Raw genomic sequence first — 15,755 nt, 5'->3', positions numbered from 1 at the left:
AATTCACATTGGGTTTATCTTCATGTGCCATTAAGACAATGTGATAAACTCTGGTGCAGTTCGAGCAGGATTCAGCTGCTCCCAGGTATAGTGTTCAGACTTGCTCCCAGGACCACACAGTTTGAGCCAGGTGGAGCAGTCCCAGGCTGGCAAGGGGTCTGAGGAATCAGACCCGGGCTCTGGGTGGTGGCATCAGGTGGTGGAGGGGGATGGCTGGGGCACAGGAGTGCTACAGTGCAGGGCTGGACAGCAGACATCTCCTACACTGTAGCACCCTCATGCCTCAGGCAACCCCAGTCACCATCTACACATGCATTTCAGTGGAATAAATGACCCTGTCATAGGATAGTACTGTCCGGGACAGTACTATCCTATGGCAGGGTGAATTAATTTAATGCTCTCTAATTGCGGTGCACATGCAAACTGTGATGCTTTACTGTGGAACTAGTTCGTTATCTCTGTAGTAAAGTGCATGTGCAGATGCACCCACTGTGAACTACATTGGCACAGAGCTACCTAAGCTAGTTTTAAACAAGCTACCATGTGCACCAGAAGCATGAAGCTTTCTGCTCCTGCAGCTAACTTGTTTCTAAGGTTACAGTTATCTCAGTTTCTGAAACAAAATTGTCTCTGTTAAATTTCAGTCTGCAATATAGGCATATCCGTGGATGTTTCTGAACATTTTATTATCTACAGTTATAGGTCTTTCTATCTACTTTAATCCATTTAATCAGTAAGTCTCTTTCTCTACCTTTTGTCCTAGGCTTTTTTTCACTTTTGACTTTCTTCCATAGAACTTTGTCCATAGTGACTTAATATACTGATAACTACTCTTCCAGACTTTATAAGTTGGTTACAAGAATGAATTCCTTCAAGATATAGGAAATGCTAATCTGTACTAGATGTGATTATACCACAAGATGGATACACATGAGTACTCCTGGTGATTTATTTTGTCTTTGTTAATTTTTAATAATTTATTTACTATTATTAAGTTAGACAAAAAAGGAAATGCATTATTATTCCGGTAGTCATAACTCCTGTGTGTCAATATTCTAACAACAATATCCAAATAAATATAATAATATAAAATTAAGACATGTTAATATGAATCTAAATCAGAAAGTCATCTTTGAGGCAAAAAGCTTACTTAATAAAATGTAATATTTAAAATAATTTCTAATAGAAAAAATGCTATCTTATATCAGCCAGACCCTAAGGTTTTGCAAATCATAATTGTTCCATTAAATTCAGTGGAAATGTTCTGACTTTTACTGTATTAGGTTCTGTCCAGGATGTCTATAATGTTCACTAATAGTAATGAGCACAACATTATATCAACTTGTTAAATTAAAGGTAATTCTTTAAAACTTTGTTTTTACTTATAGTTTAAATAAGAAAGAAGTTGAAAAGATAGAAATTTGGGAAAAGAGAAAGTAATTAGGGAAAGTTGTAATGAAAAATAGTAATAAAATAATACTATATATAAGGGCAGCGTATTCAGCTATTTTACAGTGTTATGTAAGAAGTATAACCAAAATTATTAATATTGGACCCAGGAAAAGCCTTACAGGACCAAACAAGTCACAATCATGCATTAGGAATTACAGAAAATTACACAAAATATAAGGCCTTGGAAATGCTTAGATAATGACAACATTATTTTTCTACCTGAACTTCTTTTCAAGGTGTTCATTTTTGTGCATACTTGACCATGACATACTTATTTAAGAATGCATTATTTAGATCATAATAGTTAAAATTATGTTGTTTCTAACATGCCATGAGCAAGCTTTTGCTGCAAACAAATAAAAGCTAACAAGCTTTTATTAACATACCTGGATAGGTTTAATCCAGGTGATCCAAAATCTTTATTCAGGATTTCAGTTCAGAACTGATAGCAGTAGCATCAAACCATTCTAGATGATTTTATTAGAGTACAAAATATACCTAGCAAACAAAACTCCTGGGGTAGAGGAGATATCTTTTATTAGATCAACTAAATAGTAGCACAGTTTTTTCTTTCTTTGCAAGCTTTTGGGCCCAAACGCCATTCCTCAGGCATAGGAGAATTCAAAGATTGTAAGAGTTCTCCCAGTTAGAAATGAAATTTCATCTTGCACAGGGGAGTTAAAAGATGGTAGGGTTCCCTAAAAGATGGTGCATATAACAGTCCAGTTTTTAAAAGGTTGCTCTGTGAGTATGCAAAGACAATAGGCTGAAGTAGTCTTGTTACCTGATGGTGTCTGATTGCAAGCAGGTTGCTGAATTTTGCTTCTATTTTGGTCAGCTGTGATTGGACACTATCAGGTAACACTAGGATAGGTAACAATAGGATGAAGACTACTTCATCCTATTGTCTGTGCCTACTTTGCATACTGACAGAGCAACCTTTAAAAAAATGGACTGTTACACCCAGGGGAACCCTACTATCCTTTACCTCCTCTGTGCAAGATGAAGTTTCATTTCTACCTGGGAGAACGTTTACAATCTTGAAATTCTCCTATGCCTGAGGAAGGGCATTTGGGCCTGAAACCCTGCAAAAAAAAATTTTTTTTTGGTTACGGTTTAGTTGGTCTAATAAAAGATATCGCCTCCACCCTGTGTGCTGTCTGCTTATGCTTTTAGACTAACATGGCTAAAACGAATATCTCTGTACATCTAATAACAAGCAGCATCAAAAGCAAAATAGCCCTCAAACTGTAAAGTTTGTGGGTAAAATCAGGATATTAATTCTTGTGAATTTTGTTCCAAAATTTTCATTTTCTATAAACAATTTTGAATTTGGATCATGAATTAGGGACCAAAAGTTAGATCTTTAAATCCCCTTAGGCAGAATAACATACAGTTTTAGGATTCTTTTTGGGTTTAGACATGAGATAGGTGCTAATACAGCAACAGTTTTGGGTCTGTATGAAATAACTTATTTCAGCTAGATAATTTAACTAGAGAAATGCTGAATGCCAAAAAGGTTTGGTAAAGATTTTGAGGATCACAATCTTTGATTGGCTACATATTTCATACTTCTCAGGAGTGCCATAATAATTTATAGGCTAGTCAGGGTGGAGACAGCCTCCAATCTTTAATATTCTGCCCATCTAAAAAGAAGGAAGTCCAGCAAATAATGATACTTAAGTTGGTAGCTATGATCAGCAGCAAGAAAGCTAAGGAAACTCAATTTTGCCATGTACATTGAAAGGCTTGTAGTGAATGGGATTGTTCACAGAGGTAAATAATCTGAATTTGCAATCTATAATATCAGCAGATTGAACAATACTGGGTATAAGGTAGTAATAAAAAGAAGTAATATTTTTGAGCATTATGAAGATAAAAGCTTTTAAAATGTGGAGTCATTAATAGTCAAAACCATAATCATATTTCTATTTAAGTGAAATTATTACACAAAGACATTTTAATATTTGGAGAAGGATTATATGTGTATTAATTTTGACCAATAAATAATCTGCACTTGAAGTTATCATGTGTGATTATGATGGACTCAGTCAAACTGTACAAGTTTTAGTTGAACTGTATCATGGGTAGATGAACTTTGTGCATCACTGCACTGATGATGGTATCTCTTACTTTAATTGGAAATGTATTGTGAATTTATTTCCTATTCCAAATTTGTGGTAATTCATAAAACTTGGTCTTTACATAATTAAGATGAGTCAGGCTACATTTTTATTCAGCCAATTTGGCTACTAGGCCAAAGATTCCATTTGTTAGGGGTAAAACAGGCAACAGGTATTAGGGCAAAGTTGTGCCCATAGCAGTTGCAAAACGTAGTTTAATTTAAATGTGAACAGAATTGGATACTGTTAGGGAAAGGGGAAAAAAACCCCATCAGGAGCAAGAATTTAAACAAAATTGGAAATACGCATTTTAGATTGCTCTGAACATAGCAGGAGTGAGGGATAGATAGCAGCATCGTTACTACAAATAAAGCATGCAAGTATCTAATAACATGAGAGAGTTTTATGATAACTTGCCTGATTGACATATTAATTATTTGCTAACTGTTCTATTTGCATAAATCAGATCATTATATATGCTTCAAAGCATGTATATAAAATCTTAACTCAAAACCAATGTTCTTGTTCTGTTTCTAGCAATAAACCCAGCAAACAGTATATATAATTTTCATTGAAATAAAATACTCATTATTGTTTCATATTCCATACAAAGTTTAAAGAATTAGAATGTGCAGGACACCTAATTCTGAATCTAGGTTCCACTGAAATAATGTGGATTTTTGTCATTAACTTTCATGGGAGCAGGGTCAGATCCATAATTTGGAGACCTAGACTTTCATTTCCTCCCATGTTTTTATTCCCCTAACCAATTAAATCACGATGAAATATGAGGAAGAGACTGTGACATTTGTTATATGGCAAAACACTTTAGGGCTGAAATGTCATGTATAAAAGGTCATATCATTAATTTGACAGTATGTTTATTTCAAGATATGAAGATACAGTAAGCTGTTGCAACTTTAATATAGGATACCAATAGGAAATACAACCACCATTGTACTAGCTTGAATAAAAGTGATTCGATGTTCCAACTTACTTGGGCCAAATTTTCATGCATGGGAAAGAAAACATTTATATTTCTCCTTGTGATAATGTAAAAATGACGTATAGATCTTTCATTATGTATCTGCCCACAAAAAAAGTCTGACAGAAAATGTATCAGTTTCTGTTTTGGGCTACCCTGGTCAAATGGAAGTAACAGAATTGCACAAGTTAAAATTAAATGCAGGATTGTATTCTAAGAGATTTGGCGCATAAGATTTATCTTTCAGCCTACAAATATAGCTCAAAAAGGCCTTGTTTCAACACAGGCCTCAAATATGCACTTAACTTTAAAACCTAGTAGATAAGGTTATGAACTGGTATACTGACGATCTGGTTTCCGTTCCTTCTGTAGCGCTTACAACTGGTGTGATGTTGGGAAAGCCACTAAGGAGTGATTTTAAAAAATACTTAAATGTTGATCCACTCTGCTGACTGCATTGTGGTAGAGTTAATTAAGTAATCTTAAACTGAACTAGCTAGACTGGAAACAGTCTACAGAAGTATGAAATTTCCCATGGATTAATTTCTGTTGTTGACAGGAGTATGTAATACATAAGGCTAAAAAGAATCCTACATGGAGTCCAGGCCTGGAGCTTCTGGTACCCAAGTTTCCATTTTACATCTCCCTTGGGTAGCTCTACACCCACAATACTTTGTCACCTTTCAGGGGTCTTGTAAAAATGACTGCATTATAATGAGGTCTGTAAGTACATAGATAAATTTAGCTATGTAAGTAATTTCTTTGACTTTAACAGGATTGCTGCACATTGTGCTATTCACAATCAACTGTGGTCTATTTTACTCCTTACATTTCTTTCCTGGAGTCACTTCTTGTCTCTCACTTTGTAAAGAGCGTAGTGGCATAACTAGGGCAGGACTGAATAGGGCAACTGACCCAGGCACCAACTTTTAATTTTATGAATATATAAGACTGAGGACAATGGAACTGAAATTCAAGCCCTAGCTACTACCACCACACAAAATAATTAATAATTATAATCACATACTTAACACTAAACTTGTAGTTAAATCCATTTAGCACCCAAGAGTGCTAAAAGAGTTGACTGACATCATAGCACAACCAATGGCAAGGATATATGAGAACTTGTGGCACTTGGGAGAGGTTCCAGAAGATTGGAAGAGGGCCAATGTGGTGCCTATCTTCAACAAAGAAGGAAGGAAGATCCAGGGAACTACACACCAATCATTTTGACCTCAATCCATGGAAAGATCTTGGAAAGATCTTGGGGAATAAGCAGGAGGAGCTCATCCTCCTGCTCAGTGCAAATAATTATGATGTCATAGGGATAACGGAGACCTGGTGGGACTCCACCCATGACTGGACCATGGGTATAGATGGCTATACCCTGTACAGGAGGGATCGTGTAGATAAAAGGGGCAGGGGTGTAGCTGTCTATGTTAAGGAAAGCTACACGTCCCTGCAAGCTGATATTGGCGACCAGGGTGGACGACTGGAGACCCTCTGGGTTAAAATCCGTGGGGAACACGGCACAGGGGACACAACGGTGGGAGTCTACTACAGACCTCCCACCCAAAGTCAAGAGCTTGACCAGGAGTTTGCCCAGGAACTGGCTGAGGCAGCATGCTCCAGGACCATGGTTGTCATGGGTGACTTCAATTACCCGGACATCTCATGGGAGGATCACTCAGCAAAATCTGAGCGGTCGCAAAGCTTCCTCTCGTGCGTGGATGACCTCTACCTGACTCGAGAAGTCTTTGGGCCAACGAGAGGCAAAGCGCTGCTCGACCTGGTACTAGCTACTGGGGATGACCTAGTCGGCGACCTAGTGATCGATGGGAAGCTGGGTGACAGCGACCATGAGCTGATCACCTTCACCATCCGCCGAAAAGCTGGCAAGTCAGTCAGTAACACGGAAGTCCTTGACTTCAGGAAAGCCAACTTTGACAAGCTCAGGAGGCTTGTCAGTGAGGCCCTAAGGGGCCATGACCACAGGGAGAGGGGAGTGCAAGAAGAGTGGTTGCTCCTCAAGGAAAGGCAGCAAGAGGGCACAGGAGCCCCCCCCGGCTCTCCAGGGACCTAGCAGACCTCCTGAGGCTAAAAAGAAAGGCCTACAAAGGATAGAGGATGGGAGTCACCTCCAAGGAGGATTATTCTGCACTGGCCCGGTCCTGTAGAGAGCATACCAGGAAAACCAAGGCTGCAACTGAACTCCAACTAGCTTTGAGCATCAAGGACAATAAAAAGTCCTTTTTCAGATATGTGGGGAGCCGGAGGAAAAGCAGGGGCAACATTGGACCCCTGCTGAACCAGATGGGGCAACTGACAACTGACGCCCAGGAAAAAGCCAACCTATTAAATAGGTACTTTGCGTCGGTCTTTCATGCGTCCCATGGGACGCCCATGCCCGCTACGGGACAGGGAAGTCCGGGTGAGGGTGATCCCCTGCCCTCTATTAATGCTGACTTCGTGAAGGAACATCTTGAGAAGCTGGATACCTTCAAGTCAGCCGGCCCTGACAATCTTCACCCCAGGGTACTCAAGGAGCTGGCGAGCATCATAGCCCAGCCTCTAGCACGGATCTTTGAAAACTCTTGGCGCTCTGGTGTAGTGCCCGAAGACTGGAAGAAGGCCAATGTGGTGCCTATCTTCAAGAAAGGGAGGAAAGTGGATCTGGCTAACTATAGGCCCATTAGCCTGACTTCTATCCTGGGGAAGATCTTAGAAAAGTTTATTAAAGAGGCCATCCTTAATGGACTGGCCGACGCCAACATCTTAAGGGATATCCAGCACGGGTTTGTTGAGGGTAGGTCTTGCTTGACCAATCTCATTTCCTTCTACGACCAGGTGACCTATCACTTGGACAAGGGAGAAGAGATTGATGTCATATATCTTGACTTCGAAAAAGCCTTCAATCTGGTTTCCCATGATCGCCTCTTGGAGAAACTGGCCAATTGTCACCTTGGGTCCTCCACGATCCACTGGCTGGAAAATTGGCTCCGTGGTCGGACCCAGAGGGTAGTAATTGATGGAAGTCACTCATCATGGTGTCCTGTGACCAGTGGGGTCCCCCAAGGCTCTGTCCTTGGACCCATACTGTTCAACATCTTCATTAATGATGTGGACACTGGAGTCAGAAGTGGACTGGCCAAGTTCGCCGATGACACCAAACTTTGGGGCAAAGCATCCACACCAGAAGACAGGCAGGTGATTCAGGCTGACCTGGACAGGCTCAGCAAGTGGGCGGACGAGAATCTGATGGTGTTCAACGCCAATAAATGCGAGGTTCTCCACCTTGGGAAGAAAAACCCGCAGCATCCTTATAGGCTCGGCAGTGCTATGTTGGCTAGCACTAAGGAAGAAAGAGACGTGGGGGTCATCATTGACCACAAGATGAACATGAGCCTGCAGTGCGATGCTGCGGCTAGTAAAGCAACCAAAACGCTGGCTTGCATCCATAGATGCTTCTCAAGCAAATCCCAAGACGTCATTCTCCCCTTGTACTCGGCCTTAGTGAGGCCGCAGCTGGAGTACTGCGTCCAGTTTTGGGCTCCACAATTCAAAAAGGATGTGGAGAAGCTTGAGAGAGTCCAGAGAAGAGCCACACGCATGATCAGAGGTCAGGGAAGCAGACCCTACGATGACAGGCTGAGAGCCCTGGGGCTCTTTAGCCTGGAAAAGCGCAGGCTCAGGGGTGATCTGATGGCCACCCATAAGTTTATCAGGGGTGACCACCAGTATCTGGGGGAACGTTTGTTCACCAGAGTGCCCCGAGGGATGACGACTAGGTCAAATGGTCATAAACTACTACAAGACTGTTTCAGGCTGGACATAAGGAAGAATTTCTTTACTGTCCGAGTCCCCAAGGTCTGGAACAGCCTGCCACTGGAGGTGGTTCAAGCGCCTACATTGAACACCTTCAAGAGCAAACTGGATGCTTATCTTGCTGGGATCCTATGACCCCAGCTGACTTCCTGCCCTGTGGGCAGGGGGCTGGACTCGATGATCTTCCGAGGTCCCATCCAGCCCTAATGTCTATGAAATCTATGGAAGTCTATGAAAAAAAATCATTAACAACAGGCTATCGGAAGGCAACATTCTGACAGATAGCCAACATAGCTTTGTTGCAGGTAGGTCTTGCCTGACCAACCTCATTTCCTTCTGTGACCAGGTGATGCATCGCTTGGACAAAGGAGAAGAGGTTGATGTCATATATTTGGATTTCAGAAAAGTCTTTGACTTGGCTTCCCATGATTTTCTCATGGAAAAATTTGGGAACTGCGGCCTCGACAACCTTACGACCCAATGGCTGGGAAACTGCCTCCGTGGTCGGACCCAAAGAGTGATAATCAATGGTGACCAGTGGTGTCCTCCAGGGTTCAGTCCTCAAACCAATACTATTCAGTGTATTTATTAATAATCTCGCTTTGGGTGTCAGAAGTAGACAGGCTAAGTTTGCAGATGACACCAAAATATGGGGAAGTGCAGTCATGTTAGAGGATAGGCTGGCGATTCAGGCCAACATGGACAGGCTCACAAGGTGGGTAGATCAAAACCTGATGGCATTCAACATAGAGAAATGCAAGGTGCTCAGGAGAAAAAACTCACATCGTACTTACAGGCTCGACAGTGCTACACTCACTAGCACCATGACCAAAAGAGACTTGGGGGCTGTGATTGACCACAAAATGAACATGAGCCACCAGTGCGATGCCACATCTGGCGAAGCAAATAAAACTCTGGCTTGCATCTACCAATGCATCTCAAGCAAGATTCAAGAAGTTATCCTCCCACTTTACTTGGCCTTGATGAAGCTGCAGCTGGAGTACTGCATCCAATTCTGGACTCCATACTTTAGAAAGGATGTGGAGAAGCTTGAGGGAGTCCAGAGGAGAGCCACTCACATGATTAGAGGTCAAGAGAGCTTTAGGAGGAGAGGCTGAGAGGTATGAGACTCTTCAGCCTGGTGAAGCAAAGGCTCAGGGGTGACTTGGTGGCAGCCTACAAGTATATAAGGGGTGTGCATCAGGAACTAGGGAGAACACCTGTTCACCAGGGCACCCCAAGGGAAGACAAGGTCTAATGGTCACAAACTGCTGGAAGACCGTTTTAGACTGGACATAAGGAAAAACTTCTTTACCATCTGAATCTCGAGAGTCTGGAACAGACTCCCTGCAGAAGTGGTGCAAGCACCTACTCTGGATACCTTTAAGAAACACTTGGATGCTTATCTTGCTTGGGTGATCTGACCCCAGCTGACTTCCTGCCCCTTGGGCAGGGGAATGGACCTGATGATCTCACTAGATCCCTTCCAGCCCTAATGTCTATGAAATCTATGTTGAACTGGGTAATACTATATTACAACTGAAGGCATATACATTCAGAATAAGAAAGTACTATTTTTGAGTAAGTGCCATTATCTCCAAATCATATAATAGTTCTGCCAGTACTTGACAGTTAACATACTGTTCAGAGTTTGAAATGTACTTTGTTGAATAAATCATGATCAATCATAAGCATTACTTCAGTGAAAATGAAAAGCAAGCTACTATTTTAATTGCCAATGACGGAACAGTAAATAGGGTGTGCGACAGACTGTGGAGTGCATTAGATCAATAACTTTCTTTTCTGCTACATCATACTTTTCTAATTTGTCTTCATAATTAACTTTCCATAATTAGCTTTGGAGTAATGCCATGTTTAGAATCTTTGTAACATATTTATAATGCAAGGTGACATACAGTTCCTAAGAGTTTAATGAACAACAAAATACTGTCAGGTTGCACTAACATATCTAATAGATCCTGCATAGCCTCCAAGTTGATTATTTGTTTTAACTTTTCCAAATTTAACCCAGTGCATGAGGTAGAAAACCTGCTTATTTTTTTTACCCACAGTTACTGATGTGGCTGTTGATTTGGTAATCCAACCCAAACAACCCTAGGAAGTTGTAAGAACTTAATGCTTGGAATCCCCTTAATGTCTGGAATCCCCAAGAAAGACTTAGGCACAACTCAGGTACCAAACTGCCCATTCATTTGCCACATTAAATCATGAGGTGCCTAAACTCAGTACCTCCTGATATGACTTCTAACATTCTCTAGATTTCTACTTCTGCACATGCCCTAGAATTGCCTGTGTGATTACTATTAGCAATGTGTATTAACTAGGAGCTAGATGTTCTGCTACCTCAGCCCTCTGAGATGGTTGATGCATGTTCTAAGCCAGCCTAATACAGTAATAAAGTCAGGCTCCTCACAAAATACTGTTGTAGTCACTTTCACGAAATGAAGTAGAAGTGGATATACTAGTGGTACTAGGGATCTCTTATATAATAGCTCAATTGTTTGAGCACCCAATCAGGAATAGAAGATCTGGGAAATAGAAGTCTTAGTCTCTTCAGCATGAAGGAATTTGAGCACATGTATCCTACTTCTCAGGGTGGTGCCATACTAGTCTATAAGCTATTCAAGGTGGAAACAGCCTTCACTCTTGTTGAAGCTGCACAGCTGTGCAGAAAATAATTAAAGCTTCATTAATCCGGAAAAATGGAGCATAAATGTAGGTCCATTTTATGGGCACTTCCTAGGAGAGAAAAGTTGTCGATTACAGGACTGGTCTTCCTGGCTTTACATTAAATAGTCATGATATAAAATAAACGTAAATGACACTACTCAACATGAGACAAAAATTGCCAGTGCTGCCTATGGACACCTCCAAAACTGTTTTTGTGATCATGATATTAGTACCCAAACTAAACCTCTTGCTTACCGGGCTGTCGTCATTTCTACTCTGCTACATGGGTGTGAAACTTGGATGATATATTGGAAATACTTGAGAACTTTGAAATGTTACCTTCAGCGATGTCTTCAGAAAATCTTCCATAACAATTGGAAGGACAGAAGAACAAATGCCAGCATTCTGGCCTAAGCAAACACCCCCAGCATTGAAACTATATTTTTATGGCATAGGTTTTGTTGGACAGGACATGTCATAAGGATGTCTGACAACCAGCCCCACACTGAAAGCCAATTTAAAGAAATGCTGTATTAACATCAATACCTGATGAGAGACTCAAGAATTAAATTGTCCCCAATGGTGCCATGATACAAGACATTTTGAGCAAGACTTTATGATGGTAAATAATATAATGGTATGCAGAATGTTTTAATTCAAACTCGGTACATTCCTTTATAAGTGATAAATATTCACATTTGCTGTTCTGGTAGTTTTCACACAAGTTTTAAAGTAAAGTTGATTATAAATATTTTAAACGATGCTGATTATATACCCAGCATGTGCTATGGCTCTTCTGAGCCAAATAATGTGTGCAAAGGAACTGAATCACTTCAAGATTCACTTAGAGAAATTTATGGAAGGGATAATATGATAACAGTGAAGTTCTGGTTTAACAATCTGTATGTGTAATATGTGAAATATGTATTTGAAATTCCCATATTGGAGCAAAGAGGTAAGTTTTCTGTATTGTGGCAGTTGTCTAGTAATCCCATGCTTTAAGGCTTTTGTTTATAGCCATTAGGAACCAGAAAGGAACATTTTGCCCCTCATGAATGGTGCTGACTTCTACTTTGTTTTTTGTTGTTATTTATTTTGGAGCAGGGGAGGGAGCTTCTTTTCTTTTCTTTTCTTTTCTTTTCTTTTCTTTTCTTTTCTTAGCATTATAGAAAATTAGGGTTGGAAGGGACCACAGGAAATCATCTAGTCCAACTCCCTGCTCAAAGCAGGGCCATCCTGGAAAACTCATGGAGCAGATCCTAAAGGAATCCATTTCTAAGCACTTGCAGGAGAAAGAAGAAGGTGATTAGGAACAGTCAACATGGATTCACTAGGGTCTAGTCATGCCTGACCAGCCTGATTGCCTTCTGTAATGAGATGACTGGCTCCGTGGATGAGGAGAGATAAGTGGATGTGGTATACCTTGATTTTAGCAAGACTTTTGATACTGTTGCCCACAACATTCTTCCAGGCAAACTAAGGAAGTACGTGGCTGGATGAATGCATTGTAAAGTGGATAGTAAATTGGCTGGAACATCGGGCTCAGATGGTAGTAATCAATGGCTCGATGTCTAGTTGGCAGCCGATATCAAGTGGAGTGCCCCAAGGGTCAGTCCTGGGGCCAGTTTTGTTCAATGTCTTCCTCAATGACCTGGAATATGGCATAGAGTGCACCCTCAGCAAGTCTGCAGATGACACTACACTGGAAGGATTAGTAAATATGCTGGAGGGTAGGGCTAGGATTCAGAGTACATAGACAAATTGTAGGATTGGGCCAAAAGAAATCTTATAAGGTTCAACAAGGACATCCATGCATGTGTAGATCATCCCAGTGATGAAGGCTTTGTCCAGCTGGGTCTTAAAAACCTCCAAGAATTGAGATTCTACCACCTCTCTGGGTAACCTCTTCCAGTGCTTTACTACCCTTCTACTGAGAAAATTCTTCCTAATATCGAACCTAAACTTCTCTTGCTGCAACTTGAGACCATTGCTCCTTGTTCTGTCATCTGCTATCACTGAGAAGAGTCTAGTCCATCCTCTTTTGAACCCTGCTTCAGGTAGCTGAAGGCTGCTATTAAATTCCCTCTCAGTATTTTCTTTGCACTTGTCCTTGTTGAACCTCATGAGATTTCTTTTGGCCCAATCCTCCAATTTGTCTAGGTCGCTCTGAATCCTAGCCCTACCCACCGGCATATCTACCGTTCCCCACAGCTTGGTGTCATCTGCAAACTTGATGACAGTGCACTGTATGCCATCTTCCAGGTTGTTGATGAAGGCATTGAACCAAACTGGCCCTAAGACCGACCCCTGGGGCACTCTGCTTGATACCGGCTGCCAACTAGACACCAAGCCATTGATTACTACTCTTTGAGCCTGATGCTACAGACAGTTTTCTATCCACCTTACAGTCCATTCATCCAGCCCCATACTTCCTTAGTTGCCTGGGAGAATGTTGTGGGAGACTGTATCAAAAGCCTTGCTAAAATCAAGGTACATCCACTTGTTCCCTGTATCCACAGTGTCAGTCCTCTCATCATAGAAGGCAATCAGGTTGGCCAGGTATGGCTTGCCCTTGGTGAATCCATGATGACTCTTCCTAATCACCTTCTTCTCCTGCAAGTGTTTAGAAATGGATTCCTCTACCATCTGCTCCATGAGTTTTCCAGGGACTGAGGTGAGGCTGACAGGTAGATGTAGTTCCTGGATCCTTCTTTTTCCCTTTCTTAAATATGGAAACTATGTTTTCCCCTTTTCAGTCATCCAGGACCTCTCCTAATAGCCATGAGTTTTCAAAGATGATGGCCAGTGGCTCTGCAATCATGTCAGCCAACTCCCTCAGCACCCCCGGATACATTCCATCTGGCCACGTGGACTTGTACACATCCAGCTTTTCTAAGTAGTCTCTAACCTGTTCTTTCACCACTGAGGGCTGCTGACTGCCTCCCCAGACTGTGCTGCCCAGTGCAGTAGTCTGGGAGCTGACTGTGCCTGTGACAACTGAGATGAAAAAAGTGTTGCATACTTCAGCCTTTTCTGTGTCCTCTGACACTAGGTTGCCTTCCTCTTTTCTTTTCTTTTCTTTTCTTTTCTTTTCTTTTCTTTTCTTTTCTTTTCTTCCTTTCTCTAAATCATCAAGCTGTTTGCCATGTCTAAGGGAAAAAATATTTCTGATTGGAAGTTCCTGCCAATACATAGACAACCCATTTATAGATAGAGACTACTTTTTAAATATGGCATTATTTGGGTTCCTAAATTTTCAAGTATTATCTTGACCATATACAAAAATTAAAACCTGAATGATGTCCTTGGCTTTAAAAACCTTCTGCTGACTTGGAATGCTCTTTCTTATCCTCATAATGATTTTGCCTTTTGTTTCCATAGGAGCATATCTTGTGCCATATTTAATTTTGCTGCTGATAATAGGAATTCCACTGTTTTTTCTGGAACTTTCTGTGGGCCAGCGAATCCGACGAGGGAGCATTGGTGTGTGGAATTATATCAGCCCCAAGCTTGGTGGAATTGGATTTGCAAGCTGTGTAGTAAGTTCTTAACATAACTTGTCTCTTATTCTCCATAGCTTTAAAGTGAAACACATTAGGATAGTTGTTCTCGACCTTGGTAGAATCAAGGCACCCCTTGGAAAATTCCAGCTCTTAGTTTTCACTAATTTATTGACTATAGAAAAAATAATAGAACAATTCTATTGCAAAGAACATAGAAAGACAGAATGTTTTTGAAACTATGGGCATGTCTACATGAGACCCATTAATGTGCATTAACCTAATTTAATATGCATTACAGGCATGTGTCTACACATGCACACCCTTAATGTGCATTAGAAATGGTGAAATTAGGCTAATCGTGCCTGCAAATATAGGTATCAAATCTAGTTGCGATTAGTTAAAGTATATTAATGCACATGTAGACACAACCTGGCACTACCTTTAGTGCTGGGTCTGCCCAGCCACTAGGGGCACATGGCAGGGCTGCAGGGAGTTAGCACTAACGTTAGTGCCAAGTGTACTAACGTTAGTGCTAAGTCCTTGCATGTGCAGACACCTGCCAAAAAATCACTTAGTGTGCATTAGCTTAATGCACATTAAATGTAGTCACACTTAAATGCATGTGTAGATGTGCCCTATGGATTACCTTTTTGAAATCTCTGGGTTTCACTTGTGAATCATGTTTGCATACCTAACTGCTAATATTGAAGAGCATGCTGTGGCACCTTGGTTGACAGTCACTGTGTTTAAGATTTCTGTTCAGTTTAAACAAAAGGCAAATAATTAGTCTTAGCATCAGAGTAATTTTGCAGACCTTTTAACTCCTAGTCTAATATACGAATATTTATTTTAATGCTCAGAATAATGTGAATGTGTTAAATCAATTGATGTATATTCTGAAATTCTTTTGAAGCTTGGGTGCTAGGGAGCAACACATGGATAGGATTAACCTTCTAGGAGGAAGAGTCTTCAAAATATTGCAATGTATGTATGTTAAATATGTTAAGTATGTTAAATATTGGAACTGTTCTGTTTTAATTTTAGATATATTGAAAAGGCCAAGTTATGAATCCTGTTCAGTGAGACAAATGTTACTTTTACTTTAGTGGAAGTTTTGTGGAATAGTATAGTGTTTACCTTAGCATCTTTAATTGAATGTAAATAAGAAATGATTTA

The 15,755-nt window shown here is 40.7% G+C and overlaps 1 protein-coding gene across 2 annotated transcripts in view; it reads left to right on the top strand.

Moving 5' to 3' along the window:
* The window catches only part of SLC6A15 (solute carrier family 6 member 15), a 69,311-nt gene that overhangs the window by 26,322 nt on the left and 27,234 nt on the right, over positions 1–15,755 (top strand). For both annotated transcript variants that reach the window (XM_006267903.4, XM_019480957.2), the window contains one exon: positions 14,458–14,615. In XM_006267903.4, coding sequence (XP_006267965.1) covers positions 14,458–14,615 — 158 coding nt within the window. The remainder of the gene's footprint in view (positions 1–14,457; positions 14,616–15,755) is intronic.

This window comes from Alligator mississippiensis, chromosome 4 (assembly GCF_030867095.1).
Source record: "Alligator mississippiensis isolate rAllMis1 chromosome 4, rAllMis1, whole genome shotgun sequence".
Classification (NCBI taxonomy): domain Eukaryota; kingdom Metazoa; phylum Chordata; order Crocodylia; family Alligatoridae; genus Alligator; species Alligator mississippiensis.
This window is presented reverse-complemented; position numbering and strand designations above follow the sequence as displayed.